Source organism: Neocloeon triangulifer, unplaced genomic scaffold (assembly GCF_031216515.1).
Source record: "Neocloeon triangulifer isolate White Clay Creek 2 clone unplaced genomic scaffold, ASM3121651v1 ptg000001l, whole genome shotgun sequence".
NCBI lineage: Eukaryota > Metazoa > Arthropoda > Insecta > Ephemeroptera > Baetidae > Neocloeon > Neocloeon triangulifer.
Genome location: NW_026775544.1, coordinates 9,006,047 through 9,025,557, shown reverse-complemented (window position 1 = coordinate 9,025,557; position 19,511 = coordinate 9,006,047). Strand labels below are relative to the sequence as shown.

Here is a 19,511-nt window from a genome sequence, read left to right as displayed (position 1 = left end):
CTGAAAATGTTTTTTTTTCGCTAGATATAATGTCAAGAGAGAATTTTATTTTGTCCTTCCCCCAACAGGTAAACCGTCGCCGTTGCGAAATTGTTCCTTGTTTAACCAAACCGGCGACTCGCTCGAGGTCGAGTGTGTGCCTGGCTTCGACGGGGGCCTGCCGCAAAAGTTCATACTCGAGGTGTACGAGGCGCCGTCGATGCAGCTGCGGCTCAACCTGAGCAGCGAAATCGCCCCTGCGTTCCGGGTTGCCGAGCTGCTTCCAGGGGCGAGCACCTTGCTCAGGATGGTCTTGTATGCGGCCAACCCGAAAGGTCGCGGCGAGCCCACCGTGCTGGACAATATCGCCCTGTGGGACGCTGAGAGACGGACAGGTACTTTAGAACAGAAGCACTCTCTTCTGGCAATTTGTCTGTCGCATCATTTTTTTTTTCATCCATGTCTCTGTCTGCCTGCCGTTTGAGTTTTGATTGAGTTGCTTTTTATTTCGATTTTGCTGGAAATTGAGTTTTCCTCTCTCTCCGTCTCATTTCCTATGGTGGAAAATAGAGGGAAATTCGTTTTGCATAGCCGGCACTTTTTGTTACATTACTCGTTACCTTCGTTTCCACACGCACACTCTTTGCCGCCGCCGCCGCACCTCTACTCTCTCTCTCTCTCATATTATACTTTTCGTCAAAATCCAAAACACCCTGTGTGTGTTTCTCTTGTCCCTGTATTTCACATTTGTACAAAAAAAAAGGGAAATCGGCAAAACCTCACGCCACTTTTTATGCCACACGCCAAATTTTCTGTGCACAAATCCACTTTCAGCATGCGCGCACTTTCATCGCAAAAAAGCTGTTTTTACGCAAAAATAAATATACACAGAAGATGCTTGCATCGGTATATTTTATCTTGTTTGCAAAACAAACTTTTGCCTCCTTCCCACTGGAGACTGCAGAACAAACGCCCGTGTTTTATGTTTGGTAATTTTTATTGCGCTATCTTCTGCAGCTTTTAAAAGGAGCTCTGTTCTCCACTCCTGAAGGAAACAAATGTCACTTTTCTCCTTTTCTGCTTGATTATATTTCATGCGCTGAATCAGAACAATTCCGTTCTGATAATTATAATAAATAACTTATAATTTCCACTTTTAATCTTGTAACTTTTTTACACCTCAATCATTTTTTATTACATTAAAATAATGAATAAACATTTAAAAACTATTTTTCGCTTTATTTATTTATTTTATTGAGAGAAAATACATTAATTAATATTAAATAATTATTGATTATATTATAAGTAAACCAAATTTGAAATAAAAAAATAAATGATTTAAAAATAAGAGAATAATTTAGGGCGCGAGAACAAACCTCTCAGTTATTGGCCCCAAAGAATTCCTTGTTCAGCCCCTCGTAGAGACGCGGATGTATCTCAATTTAACAGATACCTTATTTTGCAGATTCAGTGCCCTCTGACGGCGCCGACGCCCTGAGCCTCTTGCCTTTGATCGCTCTGATGATCGGCGCCCTGGTCACAGGCTTGTCCGTGGCCCTGCTCTTTGCAGTGGCGCTTCGCAAGCGGCGCCACAGCGACGGCACCATTGCCCAGAAGTCGAAGGCACCCAGCGGCGAGCCGCAGGTCATGGACATCAACCATGACCATTACGTCGTGTCTTACACCCTGAAGAGCATGCCCGAGCAACCTGAGCAGCGGCAGCCAGACATTCTCACGGCCAGATACGGTACCGGTCCTAATTATTTATAGGGTTAGTCCCTGGAGCCCTTTAAGCTGCAAGTTAAGGTGTTCTCCTGGGCACCAACACACACGCGCTTCCTTTTCCTTTCTCTTAATGACCCCGGGCGAGAAACGGTTGGGGAATTCAAAATTGCAATTGAAAGCATGCATGTGTCGAGCCAAGCCAAAAAATGGTTAATAATTTATGAATTACTTCAAATAACAAACTTTATTTCAACGCACTAAATAAAATATTGAAAGTTTTTTTTTAAGAAAATTTCGTTTCACAAAGAATAAATTGTTTCATATGTTATGTGCAAAAAGTTATACTTTGAGTTAAAAACTATTTTTCCAAGATAAAAATGGTAAAAAAAAATTGCATTTAAAATTTCCCAGGAAAACACCTGCTGGGCTAAAGCAGCTGAACTTCCAATTCTGATCGCAAAGTTTTTTTGTTCCTAACAAAAGTTAATGCCTGCAGATTCCGCTATCAACGAGCGGATGAAACGCCCCGAGGTGTTATTTCCCCGCAACGGAGACCTGGAAGTTGTGCCCACATCTGCTTCGGACACAGTCCATGTGGTCACCTCAAGACCACCACCCGTCCCTCCACGTAGCGATCTGTCTTCCAACGCAAATGGGAATTATTCTCGCCAAAGCCCTGGGGCTTCAAATTTTGTAAGTATATAATAAATTTGTTTGAGAGCAGCTTTAACCTTGCATCTTCACAAACACTCATGAATTGCTCAGCCATTCTATTTTTAATTAGTTGATTTTGGTATTGATTGGAATGTGGACTGTGGAGTATTATTCATAAAAGCTTTTCTGCATTAATTTGAGGCTCGATTTGCATTATTATGTTATTTAATAGCAGATTTATTATTCTAGAGATTTTTTACAAAGGAAAATAATGAGTGTTGGCATAATATTACAAATCTGGTCAATCAACGTGACTGACAGGTTGACTGGTTTGTGTAGCAGAGTGGCGCTGGACTGTCCGCTGCTCCTCGAAGAGGTTCCCCTGACGCTGGAGACAACAATGGCTGCGAATTGAATGGATCCCTCATCAAAGAGACGCTCATGTCCAACCACATTCCCGAAAGTTGTGTTTAATAACCTTCTATGTCTAAGTGTCGAATTGAATGTTGCATCGCGTTTACTCTAAATCGACATCTTGTATATTACAAAAATGTTAAAAAACGGTACCACTTAAAAATGCTATTAATATAATGACGATACAATAATTTGAACTGACTGAGTGCAACAAACACGCGGCAGTGGAAGGAAAATCTGGTGATATTAAACATGTAAGTGAAAAAGGCTTAAGTTTTTCATATAAATAATAATTATGCTCTTTAAAAATATGCAATTACTGTTATTGCGTTGGTAAATGATGAAAGTTTATTGGACACTGTGTATGTGTTGACGTGCGATTTTTAGAATAAAACACCGTTCGCGCTACTTGCGAATATTGTGAAAGTGCGCTTCTCATTAAAATATTGAAGAACCAACATCATGGAATATGCCAGGTGTGAGCAATTTTTCTTTTTAGTTCTGATTATATATTAGATTCACACAAAACAGTATTTTACATGACAAATGTAGTACATCATGAAGAAAAAAATTGTTATTAGGGTAGGGTGTTGTCATGTTTTAGGGTGTAAAAGAAATTAGTATGTTTTTCTAGATTCCATTGGAATTTTTTTCAAATATGTTTTAATTTCAAGTAATACCTTCGGACGTTGTGTGCAAATGAAAAGTGTGTGTGCAATCATTAAATGGCTTCCCTACGTCCCAATGCAAAATGAGAACAATGAAACTGTATATTACTATATCGATATGAATAAATGTTTGCATTGTTGGTGTGGAATAAACAGAAAGACACTGCGTGTATTAACAAAAACCTTTTGCTTGGCAGCAAAGGTCAAATCTTCCAATAATATTGTAAAATCTCTTTATTATCAGATATTTATGTAAATAAAACGTAAAAAGATGTAAGAAGAAATCTTTGTGATACAAGTTGAAAATGCTGTCAAACCAATGTTTTTGAAAAATAAAAAAAATGAAAATAAAATTGATTTCGTAAAAATGTCTGCCTCCTGTTTCTTTGTGACGTGTTTTGGTTTTGTGGAAAAACAAGTTGGTTTTAGTTTCATCCATAAATTACTTTATTGGAAAAGAGACTTACTAATCAATTAATTAGAGATTATTGAGAATTCAGTCATATTTGAGGACGTAAAAATTTTACAAGAAATATATAGAAATATTAGAAATTGCTTTGATGGTAGAATTTGAGAAATTTGAGTTTAAATGCTGAATCAAATATATAATGATATATAGCATTACTCATTGCAATTTTTTGAAAGATTTTTTTAAAAGCATCCAAGGCAAAAGCCAAAAATTTGAAAGTTTGATCCCATATATAAAGCGCCTGTGATTCAGCGCACGCACAATACAATTTTAAGGTTCTATCTACAATATATTGTATCTAATAAATTTTTATCCTAATAACTTCAGCATCAAACAATAAATAAATCAAATTGTCTAATAAAAAGATGGTTGCTATCATATACACTTATAAATTGTAAAATTATTGATGAACATTAAAAACATTATTATCAAGTCACACTGGAATGTTAAGTTCACAAACAGGTGAAAAAATCTATTATTCAAAAATTCAGGAAAATGCATAGATTTTGAGATACAGGCTGAAGATAGAAAAGCTCGATTTTGCCAATTTCTAAATTTTACCAATCCTGTGCACAGACCAGCTGCGGAAGAGTTTTCTTGATTCCTTCTTGATTTCCCGACCATAGGACACTTCGACTTCGATGGATGCTCCTGTGCTGAGGTTTAATGATGTTTTCACAACACTCCCATCAATGGACGCGTCTTTTTATATAAACAAAATTAAAATTCTTTCATGTAAGTTTAAAGAGAACAAAAAGTACCTTGCATGAGTTCCTCTATTGTCACTCGTCGAGACGCGACCAATTCTTTTCCAGTAGCCCTTATTTCAAAAAGTAGAGCTGCCTGTTTCGAAACACCTTCAGGGGTTTCTATCTCAAAAGCAAGGTTGAAAAGTGGATCTGGTATGGCTGGAATTAGTCTAGACTTGGCCAAAGTTTTTCCTCCGCTTCGATGAGACTTTTCCGAGCTAATAGTAGATTTTTAAATATTTCATTACATAGATTTACATTTGTTAATTTACCTATGCAGCTTGATTCTGCAATATACTTGGGCAATATGTGCAACGTGAAGCCCGTGGGCTTGAACAACTTTTCCTTCAATACCATAAAACTTTTCAGCCGGTATCGAATCACATTGAACCTCGGCTTTTAGATCTGTGCGCAGAAAATAAATTGTCAATAGTAACAGAAATTCACATTTATCCAACACAATTAACACTTAAAGCGCAGGTGTTATATGGGAGGAAGTGCAGTGCTAACCTGTGGTGCGTGCGCGGAGGCGGCAAGGAATGTTGGGTTGGGACACAGCATGTTTCAAGCGCTCACCATTCAGAAGGTCGGAGGCATCGGCTTCGCCCCCTCCTCTGGGCTCAATATTCAGAGTTACCTGGCTGACTCCGTTGGCCTCGTCGCTTCCTGGCATGTTAACTTCAGACCGAAACCTCCGCAGGTTAAGGCCACGTTTGACCTGAATACAAGAATAAAATATAATAAAAAAAATGATCAGATTCTTAATTTTTGTTCTAATTGCTGTTTCATATACACTGATATAAAAACTTATACTATGAACAAACCTTGTTTTTCATTGTGCGAAAGCTGCTGTACTGGTCAACAAAACTTTTCTTTGAGCCAGGTTCAGGGCTAGGTGTCAACGAACCCCTGCCATTGCTGGCTTTGAGGCCATTTGGACTTCTTTCACAGCCAGAGACCACTACCGACGTGTGTGCTGGGGGCTCATTGGAGTAGGAGCTGTAGCTTCCAGAGCCATTTGTACTGATTGTCGGAACCAAGGGTACTTTCGGTGCTGCAAAATCGGTTTTAAGTGTTTCTCCATTAAAAAAAAGAATGCATGAAGCTGAAAAAAAATACATACGCTCAATTACATGATGGTGATGATTAGCTCCTGATCTATTAGGTTTGTAATTTACTGTCACTGTTCTCATGGGGACTGGCGGCTTGCTATCCAATGCCAATTTCAGCTTTCCACGATCTGTGCTATCTACCGAGTTTCTCGGGGTTAAGTTTTTAGGCGTCTCCGCTGACGATGACAATGATTGGTTTGTACTGAGAGGTGATGCAAACTGTATGAAGGTTGTATATGAGTATAAATCAAAATGCTCGGCCTTTTTGCTGTATTTACCCCTGTTGTTTCTGAAATAACTTTTACTCTGATCTCTATAGCACCAGTCTTGACACCCTGTAGTTGCCTCCACTGGGCCGTGTCCAGTGAAGACAAATGTCTAATCTCGTCTACAGTTATTGATACACTGCCTATAAAGTCTTTCATTCCAAGAACATCATGGTCCCATATCACCTATAATTACAAAAATATTAATTTAGCCCTTATTATTGACATATTGAAGAAAATTACTAAGTCGAGAGTTTCTCCTTGTCGTGGGAGCCCCATGATGGCACTCTCCTCCCAGATAGGATTCAACGTCTTTTTCTTAATGTTGGATTTATATTTACACTCTCCATTTATTTTCACTTCACAATAGGGGTCACTGAAGCCATTTAGGTCCTTTGCTTCCAAATCTTTAGCCCTAGAATTTTATTTTACATTTTAATTAGTTTGTTCTTTTAATATATAATATTTTATTCAAACCTTATGAGATAAACTTCCATTAATCCGGTTCCTTTGGCCAAAAGCGAGCTGATATCGTTCATTTCTACTTCTTTGTGCGAGAGAAGTTGTTTCTAGTAAAAATAATGACAAATTATATTTCTCTAAGCACCGTCAATACAAAAAATAAACTTACGGCTTGCTGCATCCAATTATTCGAACTCCTCTTACTACGACTAGAGCTAACAGAAGAGTCATCATCATCTGACCCTCCTGGGCTGTTGGCTGCGGCGGTCGAGCCTCCTGTATGAGATCCTATGGATTGGGCAACTGAGCTGACTGGTTGGAAAATTACAGACACAGTAATTGTGCCGACAGGGGAAGCAGTTCTCGGTGGAGAGTTGACATTAAGTTGTAAAACTCTCCTTAACACAAAAGGCTCCTCCTATAAAAAGATTTTTACTTAATCATGAATTTGAAGCAAATTTAAATAAATATAAATATTTTTTATTATTAGTATTTTTAAAGTAAAAAAGAATATTAATTAGATTTTACCTGTGTGAGAGAAAATGTTGTGATGCCCAATAAGTCTGTGTCCCCAGTTTTGTCCCTACCCCATGAGCAGACAACAAACGACAGCATTGCTTGAGTAAAGTCATTGACCAAGAATTGCGCCTTTGATTCCCACTGTGGATTGCCAGTCGCTTTGACGTAATGCGTCGTCTTGACCTTTTTTCTTCCATTGAACACCATGCAGTAGGGATTACATGAGGCCGGTTCGCCAATCACAGCTAAGCCATCAGCACTATGAACACAGACTAGAAGCACTCCAGATAGGCCTCTGTCCGAGAGACTAGGAGGAATTTCCGAAGTTTCAAGATTTATTGAGGGCAACGGAGTGTATTCCAGCCTCATACAAATATTAGGGATGGAGCCTGATGATATTTTTGTTAGCTTTTTGTGCAGCAATGTTTCTACCCTAGAAATTAAAAAAATAAAATATAAAAAGTCTGCAAATTTTATGCAAATAATTTAACACTAACACTTTAGCAGAATCAAGGTTGTAGCTCGCAAGAGGCAGCTCAAACTGAGCCAAGGTAATTGCGCTCACAAACCGTTTGGTTTTAAGCTTTACTAAGAGTGTATCAGTGTGTAAGGAAGGAACCAAAAATGATCCAGTATGTTGCCAACGTGGGCCAAGGTGCGATGTCACAATTCTTTGATCCCCTAAGCACAAGACGAGCCACTTGGCATCATCACCACTGGCAGCTAGAAATTTAATTTAAATTAATATCATTTGAAAAAAAAGTAAAATTAATGTCTAACCTTCTTTGGCTGGATTTGATGCTGGACCAGTGCCCATTGTTAGTGTTATGGTAAGGACGCCTTTAGCAACGGTGTCGCCTGGGCCATGCGCTGCTGAGGGCCTGTCGGCAGCAACTAGGTTTACATCTAAATGTCCTGGATCGACAAGGGAAGTCACGAGCGCCTCCATCACAACAGAGTGAATCCAAGTTTTCAAGAGTGGAACTTCCATCATTTGTACAGCCTTTTTAAAAAGATTAAAGATTCCGTGTGTTATATAATTATTTTTAATTTAATTTATTATACCTTCAAAATCCGCACACTAAACCAAACTTCTGGCCTCTCCAAAAAGGACAGAGAAAAGTGAGTGACGTGAGGGAAAGGAGCGTCCATATTTAGAGTGAATGTGATATAAATGCGGCCAGAAATATTGAGCTTTTCCATGGCTAAGTCCAAATCCATGCCAACTCTGAGAACAGCCAACAAATTTGGGTCAGACGAGCAATTCCGGAAGAAACAGTCATATTTCACTTAGCATGTCACCATTACTCAAGTGCGCACATATCTAGTATCTTGCCAAAAGTTTTAAGTTACAAGAGATGTTAACATTAAATTTTTATGAATATATTTATAGGGATTTCTTCAAACAAACACAGCACAATTGGCAAAAGTTTACAAGGTAGAGGACGTAAAAAATAAAATGAATTAAAATAATAGCCTGTTAAAGCATATTAGGAAAAAATTTAAATGTAAATAAAATGTGTATAAAATAAATAGTTAAAAAATTTCATTCTAATAATTAAATTAGTTAAAGAATAATTTAAAAAAAAAATTTCGTATATAATAAGAAATAATCAAAATGTGGCAGTCAAGGAAAAAGGAATATTATAATACATAGGTGAAAACTTACCCTTTGCCAAATCTTGACCTCAAAATCATTCTGAAATCATCGCAATCAAGTCTGACGTCAGCCTCGAGGGCAACTTGATGGTTTAACTTCAACGCTAGTCCTGGGGGAGGTCGAGCCAGGCTTGCAGGACTCAGAGGTCTTCGCACTCCGCCTCCGCTAACGTCAAAAGCCCTCACACTACGCACATGCGGTGTTTGATCACCCAGAGTAAACTGATGAAGCTCCAGGCGCTCTGAAAAATTATAAACCAGAGCGATGTTAAATTAGCAATTTCATATATTATAATTTCTTAAGTTTTTGCACCATAAGAATTTTGAATGGGCTGATATTACAAAGGCTCACACAAGTCCATAAATATCGTGCAAAAAAAATGGCAAAGCGTGCAAGCGTTGGATATATAACGTATGATGTAACTAGTAAAAACTGTTAAAAAAACTATATATATTTTTTCGCAAAGTCCAAAGGCCACAGTAAATGCCACGGTTAGCTCTGCTTAACAACAAAAGAGTTATTTTCCATGGAATTCTATTCGCTCTATGACCAGCTCAAAATTCCACAATGGCCATTGTTTTAGCGTGTTACATTGTTACTCGCTTTTTGTTTCATCTGTGTAGAAATATGAGCACGATATATGCACTTATAAAACGACATAATATTGTAAATTATAAAGTGTGCTCTTTTCTGGAGTCACAAAAATCCGAGTTCTCACTCCAAGTTGACAAAATTAAAGTAATAAAAGCTACAAATTATTATTAAAGGTTTAAATTACTCACCAACCATGGAAGGTTTGACCTCATTCAGAAGAGGCTCCAAATGCTCCCGAATGAGTGCGTACAAACTTGGAGAGCTAAACACCCACCTATAAAAAGGATTTAACCATTCAATAAAATAACACTTTTTTCTGTAGCCAATTTTTTTTACCATCGATTAAGCAAAAAGTTGAACCATTCTGCCGTCTCGTCGACGCTCAATGCCCGTCTCCGCGCCACCCTCAGCGTCTCATAACGAATCGCACCTTCCACCAACCGTCTTAACGATGCCCTCCAAACGGCAGCTAAAAGGGCCAGAAGCAGAAGAAGCCAAGCCACAGAAACTCCCGTGGCGCCGAGAGCCCAACTCGCAAAAACACTCCCAGCCACAAATGCAAACATCCAGCCTAGCTGTGCATCTCTCTGTAACATTTGAATTGGTTGAACAAATTAAAAACGTCTAAATCAAGAACATTCACGCGAAATTCTTTATTAAAAAATTAATTAAAAGATCGAAAGGAACTATTTTTTTACCGAGTGAGATAAAATAGTAATTAAAAATTTCTTGTCCTAAGAAATTTACAATGTAAAAAAAAATAAAAGTGCCGAAGTGAATGACCTTTGACTTTTTTACTGTGGTTGAGACTTAATATCAGATTTTCCACCTGCCATATGTTTTGCTGGCATTTGTATTAAAAGGTAACTGGATTTGTGAGTAAAACGAATTTTCCCCGCACGCGAGCAGAGGTCACGGAAGGTTTCAAGAGCTCTCATTATAAGAGGAAGATTATGGTGAAAAAGCAATGCTAAATCCGTCATCCGTCTCTGCGAGTATTGGCAGACATTAGCCAGCTGCGGTCAGCAGAAACGTCATTTAGAAAATTGAAAATTAGTTTAAGTGGTAATTAATATTAAGTCATAAAATGCATTAAAAATTAATTAAAAGCCAATCCAATTTAACTGCAAATTAAATAAAAACAAAGGCGAGTTTTGTATTCCAAGTGGAAAAGCACTCCAGCAATAAAACGATCTTTCCCCGACCCGCCTTAACCAACTTGCACACAATGCCATTGTCAGCGCATATAGAACTGCCCTTACTTAAATTAATTATTGCAGTCCACATAATCACAATGAGTACGATGCAACAATACGTTTTCCATTCATTCACAACACTTGATTATCCAATGCAAATTATATAAGAGCAGATTTCAAAACAAGCGAGGCTCTTGCGAAATCTCCATCACTGGCCCTAGTACTTCTCGCAATCCTGATTAAAGAAAAATCCCACGCCCAGCAAGAAAAGTAGTGCTAAGTGGTGTCATAAAACGCTATTACTCCGAAGCAGAATCACAGCCATAAAGCGCTGCCCCATTGTGGTTGCTCAAGGGAAAAACGCCCAGATTCCCTCGTCAATGGTAAAGGTTCGGGAAGCTGCAAATTTAACGCAGATCCGCACGCGCCACAGGCCGATTGCCTTGTCCAGATGAAAGACGGCCTTTGTGATGTTTTGCTTCTTGGAAAGTAAATACACAAGATTTGGCATCATATATTTATATTTTTGTGTGAATGCCACTGTCGGGCCATAAAACGATCCAAAAAAGTATCGGCGGTGTAAATATTTACGGTGCAGGATTAGAAATCACGCCCTTCTGGCGTGCTCAAAGGTCATTACTGAAGCCGGGGGCCGATTCGCCACTCTGCCAAATGACTTTTAAAACGAGGTTAACAGGTCAGTGTTCAGTCAGAGTGCCAGGTGCACTTGAAAAAATTGTGAACCAGACAGGCAGAGTTCATCAGCAAATTCAATCCTTAGCTAGATGCAAATTTATATTAACGCTCAATTTCTTAACTTATTTTTTTTTTTTTTTTAACTTTATTGGCATTTAATTTTGTCATGGAATTAATATAGTAATAATAAATTACTATTTAATTAAATAATAAAATTGGATAACATCAGGATAGCATAATACAGCATAATATTCCAAATATGTTCCGTTTTATAACATTTTTACGCTGAAAATGTATTTTGGGCATGTTGTGTTTTAGGCAAACGTTTCGCTCTCCTAACCAATACAAATTGACTCAACTCCAAATTGAATAAAAGCTCAGGGGTTTAACATTACCGCATTAAACACACAGGCGCTCAATTACCCATAGCCACACTGTGCATTAGCAAGCGGCTTTTAGCCTGCACGCCAGACAGCTAATTCAGTAAATTCCGTGATTGTCTTTGTGCGTGTCTCCTTTAAAAATCACGTGCCGGCTTGGTACGCCTGTATGTACATTTTGGTGGCGGCGGGTCCACATTGAAAAAGTCTCACGGTCGTTGAAGCCATATATATGAATAATTATTGCCATGTGACTGGCGGGCGCGTCAGGTACTCCATGAATATGCTTGGCTGACCTCTGGCAATGACTTTTGCACTTGCAGTCTCTTCAAAATGAGCTAAATGTTCGGTAAAAGCCATGCATGGGTGGCTATTTTGAATTCAAAAAGACTTTTTTTTAAGTGAAGGGCAATTGTTTTGATATTTATTAATTTATTTCTCAATTTATGATTTTTTTCCTTCATCTTTAACTGTATATGATTATTTTGTGAATTATCTTTGTGTAATTATATTTTTGTTTTAATATTTAAAAAACGTCGTACTGATCCTTGTCATTTAATTCAAAAACAAAATCCAATTGATCCTGCTATATACAATGCCTGGTGTTCTATTTTCAATGATGATTAATTTAAAAATGAAAGCGATATATATTTTTTGCTTGGAGCATGTTACATGAATATTTAAAAAAGAAATTCCTGGCATTGCTTTTAACGTGATACCAGCAGCCCTGCGACACTTTGCTCACAGAATCAGCAAGAGTAGATCGATGCCTACGTAATTGGGCTCGCGTGCTCTGTAGCCTCAGGAGAGAATGAAGCAGCAAAAAGAACGACAATTACTGCAGCATTTTAACATTTTACACGTATCTTTAGCGAGGCATCTGCAGCACAAAGACTTACACACGCAATATTTTTAAACTATTCTCAACTTTTTCACGTCCGTATTGGATTTTATGTAATAATAATTTAGCAAAATAAGGAATTATATTTTTCTCCCGGATTTACAAAATATATTGTGTGTTTTAAACGAATATTGAAACTTTCTCATGTTTTTAATGCCAAAATTTTCAAATTCTTATTTTAACCATTAATCCGATACACCTGAATAAAATTTTTGCATTTTCACAAAATTATAAACTATACATTTACCACATTTACTTGCCACAAAATCTAAGAATATGCTCATTGATATGTCAATAAACTTTGAAACCAACAACAAATAATTTTAAAAAAAATCAAACCTTATTTATTTAGCTTTTTTTAAGCACCTATGTACATTTTAATATTTATTATAAATATTTTAAAAATTTATTTTATTTGTAAAGTTATTATGTTATTATAATTAAATAATTTGTTTTATTAAATTTATAAATATATAAAATATTATAATAACTCTCAATTTATTGTCATTGGATAAGACAAATGATTTTAGAATAAACCAGTTTAATACAAAGTGCACCAATGGATGTCTGACGCAGTTTGTTTCAAATTACTTTAAAGATAAGTTACATACGTAAGAGAAGGACAACAACAAAATTGCCAATGCCCGGCCCAATCCTTACAACGAAAGAAAGGGGTTCTTTAATATGATGGCAAGCAAAAATTTTCTTAATCATCTCCTTCCTTATTAACCAGCGGTCAATTTATTGCGAGAGTCAAGGTTGAGCCGGCGCACACAATGCACTTACCTGAGATTTATTGGCCAGCTCCGTTTCGTAATCATCGTCCGTCGACGACAATGTGCTACTGCTGGCGGCTTTGCTCCTCGAGCTGGGAAGGTCACCCATAATCGGCACCATTGTGTCCTGACTCTGTTTCGCGCTCAGGTCATCGTCGGAACGCTGCCTAGCGCTGCTGCTCCTTCGCAGAGCTGTGGGAATAAAATAGCAAGTTAAACATTTATACACAAAAAGCACTTCCTGCGCAAAAAAAAAATATCTTAAAAAAAGTGCTCTCCGGACGTGCAACACTCGCGACCTTTACTTAAATTTGCACACCTGGTGCGAGAAACAAAACAATTTTAAATATCAAGGGGTTCTTGTCTGGATTATATTAAGTAAAAGGTCACAATGTCCTGTTGAACTTTGATGAAACCAGAATTTAATTATTCTGAGTAGCCATAAATACTGTACGTGAATTGTAAAGGTTTGGTCGCGCGTTTCTGCAAATTTCGTTGAAAAATATTAATAAAGATAAAAGCGATAATGCAATAAAAATTAATAAAATTTAATGCAACCTTCTGCGCACCACTAATAAATAGCATAGGCCGACAACAATTGGCCCAACAAAGTTTATTATTGACATAATTATAACAATCAATAAAAATAAAAATTTAATATACAAACTTGATATTTTGCGCATTTTTATCAATTTCATCTCTTTTATTCTTCGTTATTGAAAGAAAAGTCGTATTTTGAGAGCGTTTATAGATGATTTCAGTTAGGTAAGGTGTTAAGGTGCCTGTCATTTCCTTTTTTAAAATTATCTCCACTGTTGTGTGCAATTTGAGAAATCATTAAATTACTAATAAAGCAATGAAATATAATAATTGCAATGTGTTGCAATGTAAACTTTTATTGACTTTTTAGCATGCTCAAACCTAAACCTCCCTAAATACTCATGTTATAGTTCCGCAATCGACATTCGTCAATCTTGATGAATCAACACAACCTGAAAATGTTGTTATGTACTTAAAATTGGCCGCGACCACCTCTTGCACGCAAGCGTTATGAAAAGTTTTACGATACGTGAGAATCAATAGTGACTTCATTAATTATTCAAAAATGGACACAACAGAAGCAGCACGGGATGTTAACAGCGGGTTGAAAAGGGATGGTAGAATTTTAATGCGACGCAGAATGAAATAAAATTTTCCGCTTATGATTCACAAATTATACAATCGTTTTACACTGATTGACGTATCGTCAGGTGAATAAATAAACATCATATTAATGCTTTCAGTGCTTCCCAATTCCCAAGTCTTTCGATTTTCAAAATTGTTACATCAGCATAAAATGTATTTAATATTTGCGGACTTTCTAGGTTATTTTTCCCCTTATATTAGATTACTTTTGCGTATATTTATTGGATATATCACCTGCGTCACACACCGCATGATGAAAATTGAATTTTTATTTGCTGTGGCCGTAGAAAGGAGAACGCGCGTTGGTCAGAGTATAATTTGGTTTAAATTTTTAATGCGCGCGAGCTTGAACGTGCAATGAAATAATGTTGTCTGCCTTGTAATTTAGCTGAATGTGTACGCTTTGCATTATTGATTTCGTGATGAGTTCCGACTGGCCGAGCGCGTTGCGCGTGTATTAGTTAGCCAGAGTGAGCCCCAGAGCCCAAAATGTGTATGTGACTTTGTAGTTGGATGTTACACGCGGCACCTGCGGCACAACAGCGGTGATTGTTCCTGGTCAAAGAAAGGGTCGCTGTGTGCTCACCGCCGTGCCCTGCATTGGCCGGATTAGCGGCTTCGCGGCAAGGTTCAATTAGCTGCGAGTGAATTAGTTTTTGACACCTGCACACTTGTACAGTCTTGAAACAAGATAATTTTTCTCAAAATGACAAATTTATCTGCAAATTTCCTAAAATCGCAGATTAGTTTTAAGACAATAATAAAATTTTACAATGCTTGTTTTAAAAAGTTTTCACTTATTTTTTTTGCCTTTGTTTTATTTTACAATTTTTCAGTTATAAAAAATTATCAGCTGAAGGCGCTGCGGCCTATAAATTTAATCTCTTATTTCTCAACATTATGACGGAAATGCTTAATAAAATTGATACTGGTGGTCTTTAAGGAAAAGTAGTAAAATTTGGGCTTGGCCTCTTTTAGACGAACTGCTAATTATTTCATAGATTGGATGTAATCAATGTTTACAATTCACGGATCAAAAAAATATTTGGATATGAGGGCGTGGCAAAATGATAATAATTGTGCAGTTGTGCAAAAAATGCATTGCAATGTTAGAGCAGGTTTTTTTAGGACTTATAAATAGCAGTAAAATTTTTATTATTTTTCTACGAATAGGAGCACCTTCTTTTCCAAGGAACATTACCTTTTTACGCGATAAAAGCAAAAACAGCATGAAAGCCTCAGCTTTTAGAGATTAGGTTTTTGGCTCTACGCTTTTAAGGCAGTGTGGATAATATACAAAATCCTAAAATCTAGCTTAAGGAGCGTGGTGTCTACTCCGCTCAACGCTATATTTATCTACTTACTGTCGAAATTTTGTTAACTAACAAAGAGAATTTCGGACGAGAGGACAATTACAAAACTTACGCATTTTTTTTAGATTGATGTTTTTTGGATGTGGTATGATTGCGAAGTGGCTCAAAAATTTAGCTGTTAATATCAAATAAAACCAATATTAAATCTATATTAAATTTGATACAGAAGTGAAATAATTATTTATAAAATTAATTTCTTTCTCATTTGACTTGATTTGTGAAGAATAAACAATAATAATAATAATTTATTAGTTTGGTTTAAATTTAAGTTCACCTATTGCACAATTTAGGTGGGTTGATTATAAACAAATAACAAATTTTATGTGGTGTTTTGCTCATTTAGAAAGTAACCTTAATAAATGATAGAAAATTTCCAGCATTTTGTGAAAATCAGCTGCAGAATTCCTTGAAATTTCTGTTAGTGGGAAAATTCACCTATGACATTTTATACCTTTTTACTTATAAAAATCAATGTGTTTTTAATGTTATGTTATAGGTTATAGAGTTGAAAATATGTTGGGAAAATAATAAAAAATGTTCTTCTATTTTCCAAACATATTTTCTATTCTGACGACTTCCAATTTTGAACATTATTAAATCAGACGGCCAAACCACTTTAGCAATTACTCATTCAATCACTCGGCCCAAATGACAGCTCCGGAAATTTTCAATTTGCAATCTCATTCGCACCCTCTCGAAGATGATAATCTCGCGCAAGGCGCCGACGGCGCAACCAGGAAGTAGATAGAGATCGACTGCCTGCGAGAGACGCAGCAAGCTTGCCGACAACCCCATGCACGCTTCTCTTGCCTGAAAGTCAGGGTTTCGGAGCGGTGAATTTAAAAACGCTCCTGCGCTCCTTGGAGCGTTTGAGGAGCGGCAGAACCGCTCCAGCGCTCCCAGGAGCGAACGCTCCTTAGATCAAACGCTCCTGCGCTCCCAGGAGCGTTTGAGGAGCGGTACTAATCGCTCCTTCGCTCCTAGGAGCAAACGCTCCTCAGTAAAAACGCTCCTTGCGCAAAGCGCTCCAAGAGGATTTGCGTCAAATTCCATTATTTTTTATTTATAAGGGACTTAAGTCATATTAATTAAAGAAAAAATTCAACTTATTATGTAAATCATTATTGAATATCAAATTTTGAGATTACAATAATCAAAAATTTAAAAATATGTAGCCTAAACAAGTATAACTTGCCAGGCAAACGTAAATCAGAAAGAGGTGTACTCATAATTTCTACTTTAAAAAATATTCCTGTCATATTTTGAAGGGTTCTTTCTTGCAACTCAGTCAGTTGTTAAATAGGATTTTAAAAATATAAAACTCGACCCCCAAAATAGGACGATATTTCCGCGTGTAGTTTATCCTAACCATAACATGTATGATTTGTACATGTTTTCGTGCGACCTGAGAGCTGAGAGGTAGCATAAAGAAAAGGGTTAAGGAGAGGCAAACAAAAGCACATTGATGGCAGTATGACAACTCCAAGACCATTTTCTTCGAATTGAGAATCCTATTTAACAATTGATTGAACATGTAGAATATGACAAGGGTGCAGGCGCGCTTGCTTTTTAAAAATAACACTCTCTATTTTTTCTCAGCAGGCATACCTTTAAATCGCATGATATCTTGATACTTTACGTGGAAAACTAAATAGAAATACTGAGTTAATAATTAAACTTTTCAGTCCCAATTACATGATCGAATTATATGAATAGAAAATATATTTCCTATTTCTGTGGAACGCGCATCGAGGAGCCAAATAAATGCTCCTGGAGCGTCCGCTCCTTGGAGCGGCTCGAAAAAACGCTCCTAGGAGCGATCGCTCCTTGGAGCGCTAGAAAAAACGCTCCTGCGCTCCTTGGAGCGTTTGAGGAGCGCTGACGAGCGCTCCTTTGCTAAAAACGCTCCAAGGAGCGTTTGCTCCGCTCCAAAACGCTCCCGCTCCGAAACCCTGCTGAAAGTGCAAAAGTGTGCAAAAATCACCTCTTTTGGTCGGACTCGGGGTCCGTTGCTGCTGCTGTTTGGTGAAGTGCTTCTCAAAAAACGACAGCATGCTGTCCGAAGGGGCCCTTTGGTGTCACATATTCCTCCTGGTCTCAACGTGTGAACCGCGACCCTTGGAGCAAATGCATCTCTCGCTTGTTCCTCGAGCGGAGAGGCGCCTCGACTGAGCCCAAGTTCAGTTCTGCGCACTCGGCGCTTGCTGGCCTCGATCCCTGCATCCCGCACTACACTAGCGCTCGGACGGTCGGTCAATATTGGGTGAAAAGAGAGGCGGGCTCGGCATATCTAACAAGTGGTGTGTGTCGGAGCGGCCCGTTCCATTACCGGCGCGCTGGCCGTGCAAACCTTGTTTTCGCATTTCTCTCGCCTTTTCCATCTTCTCTGGCGAGAAAAGTCTGAGATTTTTCCACTCAACGCTTGCTGACACAACGTAAACATCACTTTGAGCCTGAATTAAGCCAAACGGGACGTTTTAAGCCTACTCCACACTTCAGCCATGGCAGCTGACATCCCGACAGCTCTGCATAAATTTCTTCACCACAGTAGAAAAACTTCGGATTTATTTGTTAGTTTTTTTCTTTTTAATTTCATTAATGAGGCTGTTAATTTCTATTAATGACTCTAATTTTATTGTTATTTTGCTGGAAATTTATCAGACATCGCGTTTCCCGTTTCGAGTGGATTCTTTGGGTTTTAAATTCTCAATAAACTTTTATATTAAAAAGGCATAGCATAAAACATCCAGAAAATACGTTTTAACTCAGTTTAACCTCTTTCTTTCATATTTGTAAACATATTTTTCAAACTATATGTAGACATTTTTTGCTTATCTTAAAACTTTTTGACTGAACATCTATTTTCATTACAACCTTTATGAGTTATCCACATGGTTCATCAGGAAAAGTAAAGAAAAGAAAAATGGATTCATTTTTATTAATGTGACTTTTAAAAACATTAATAAAAATAATCCACTCACAGACTCACAATCAGCGTCAGCTGCGTCACATTAATAAAATTTAATCCATTTTTTCTTTTCATTACTTTTCCAGAGGCAATTAAAAAAAAAAATTACAGCGCTCAAAGGAAGTTTTTCAAAACTCCATCGTGCAGAAAATTTAATTCAAAAAATATGTTATTAATCTAAAATTAGTAAAATTGTCTATAGATATTCTATTATTTCTAAATTTTCGTTCGCAAAAATAAACAAACACCTAAATATTTTACATTTTTTAATTTGAAAGATATCAAATTATTGTGGAAATAAATTTGCATAATTCTTTTAGTTTCAAAGATTTGTTTATTGGGTTCCATGCAGAGCAACTTTGCCCCATCTACTAGTTTTACGAGCCAAAATTAAAAAAAATATATGCGTTTCCTTTATTCATTATTAAATAAAAAAATCTAATCTCAATTAACTTGCAAATATCTAATATCAAATATTGTAGCTTAAAATACCTCTGCAAAAAAGCAAAAGCACCAGTCATGCACGATAATCTTTAGCTGCAGATTGAGCTATTTTGTCTTCTTTCAATGCAAATGACATGACATTACATTACTTAAAGTATGTCACCTAGGAAATTTCCTTTACAGATTAAAATACAAAGCAAGGAAATTACTTCCCGAGTTTGTCCTCGTTTCGCATAATTGGCAAAGCTTTTGAGTGCATCTGACCGCTTCTGGAAAACATCAATTTCCAGACTAGTTTTGCAATTTTATGCTCTTTATACT

The 19,511-nt window shown here is 37.2% G+C and overlaps 2 protein-coding genes across 13 annotated transcripts in view; one reads left to right on the top strand and one right to left on the bottom strand.

Annotated features, from left to right (window-relative positions):
- LOC132195489 (hemicentin-2-like) overlaps positions 1–3,806 on the top strand; it is a 132,231-nt gene extending 128,425 nt beyond the window's left edge. For 7 of the 11 annotated variants that reach the window (XM_059617551.1, XM_059617528.1, XM_059617534.1 and 4 more), the window contains exons 13-16: positions 69–374; positions 1,445–1,726; positions 2,201–2,397; positions 2,698–3,806. In XM_059617551.1, coding sequence (XP_059473534.1) covers positions 69–374; positions 1,445–1,726; positions 2,201–2,397; positions 2,698–2,832 — 920 coding nt within the window. In that variant the 3' untranslated portion in view covers positions 2,833–3,806. Of the gene's footprint in view, positions 1–68; positions 375–1,444; positions 1,751–2,200; positions 2,398–2,679 lie in introns of those variants that run through there. The other 4 variants (XM_059617566.1, XM_059617576.1, XM_059617587.1 and 1 more) reach the window with 4 other exon arrangements.
- A 67-nt stretch (positions 3,807–3,873) lies between these two features.
- LOC132195473 (uncharacterized) lies at positions 3,874–17,946 on the bottom strand. 2 transcript variants are annotated; one of them, XM_059617501.1, is made up of 19 exons: positions 17,763–17,946; positions 13,231–13,412; positions 9,608–9,858; positions 9,460–9,545; positions 8,687–8,918; positions 8,083–8,245; positions 7,798–8,020; positions 7,515–7,740; positions 7,027–7,450; positions 6,668–6,916; positions 6,514–6,605; positions 6,280–6,451; positions 6,049–6,222; positions 5,782–5,989; positions 5,483–5,712; positions 5,235–5,376; positions 4,931–5,063; positions 4,671–4,876; positions 3,874–4,611 (listed from the first exon to the last, which is right to left on the bottom strand). In XM_059617501.1, the coding sequence occupies exons 1-19, from the start codon at positions 17,830–17,832 to the stop codon at positions 4,460–4,462; spliced, it is 3,615 nt and encodes a 1,204-aa protein (XP_059473484.1). In that variant the 5' UTR covers positions 17,833–17,946; the 3' UTR covers positions 3,874–4,459. The 2 variants fall into 2 exon arrangements, with proteins under 2 accessions (XP_059473484.1, XP_059473477.1); XM_059617494.1 differs by having other exon boundaries at positions 3,875–4,611; positions 5,169–5,376.
- Between the last annotated feature and the right edge of the window lie 1,565 nt (positions 17,947–19,511).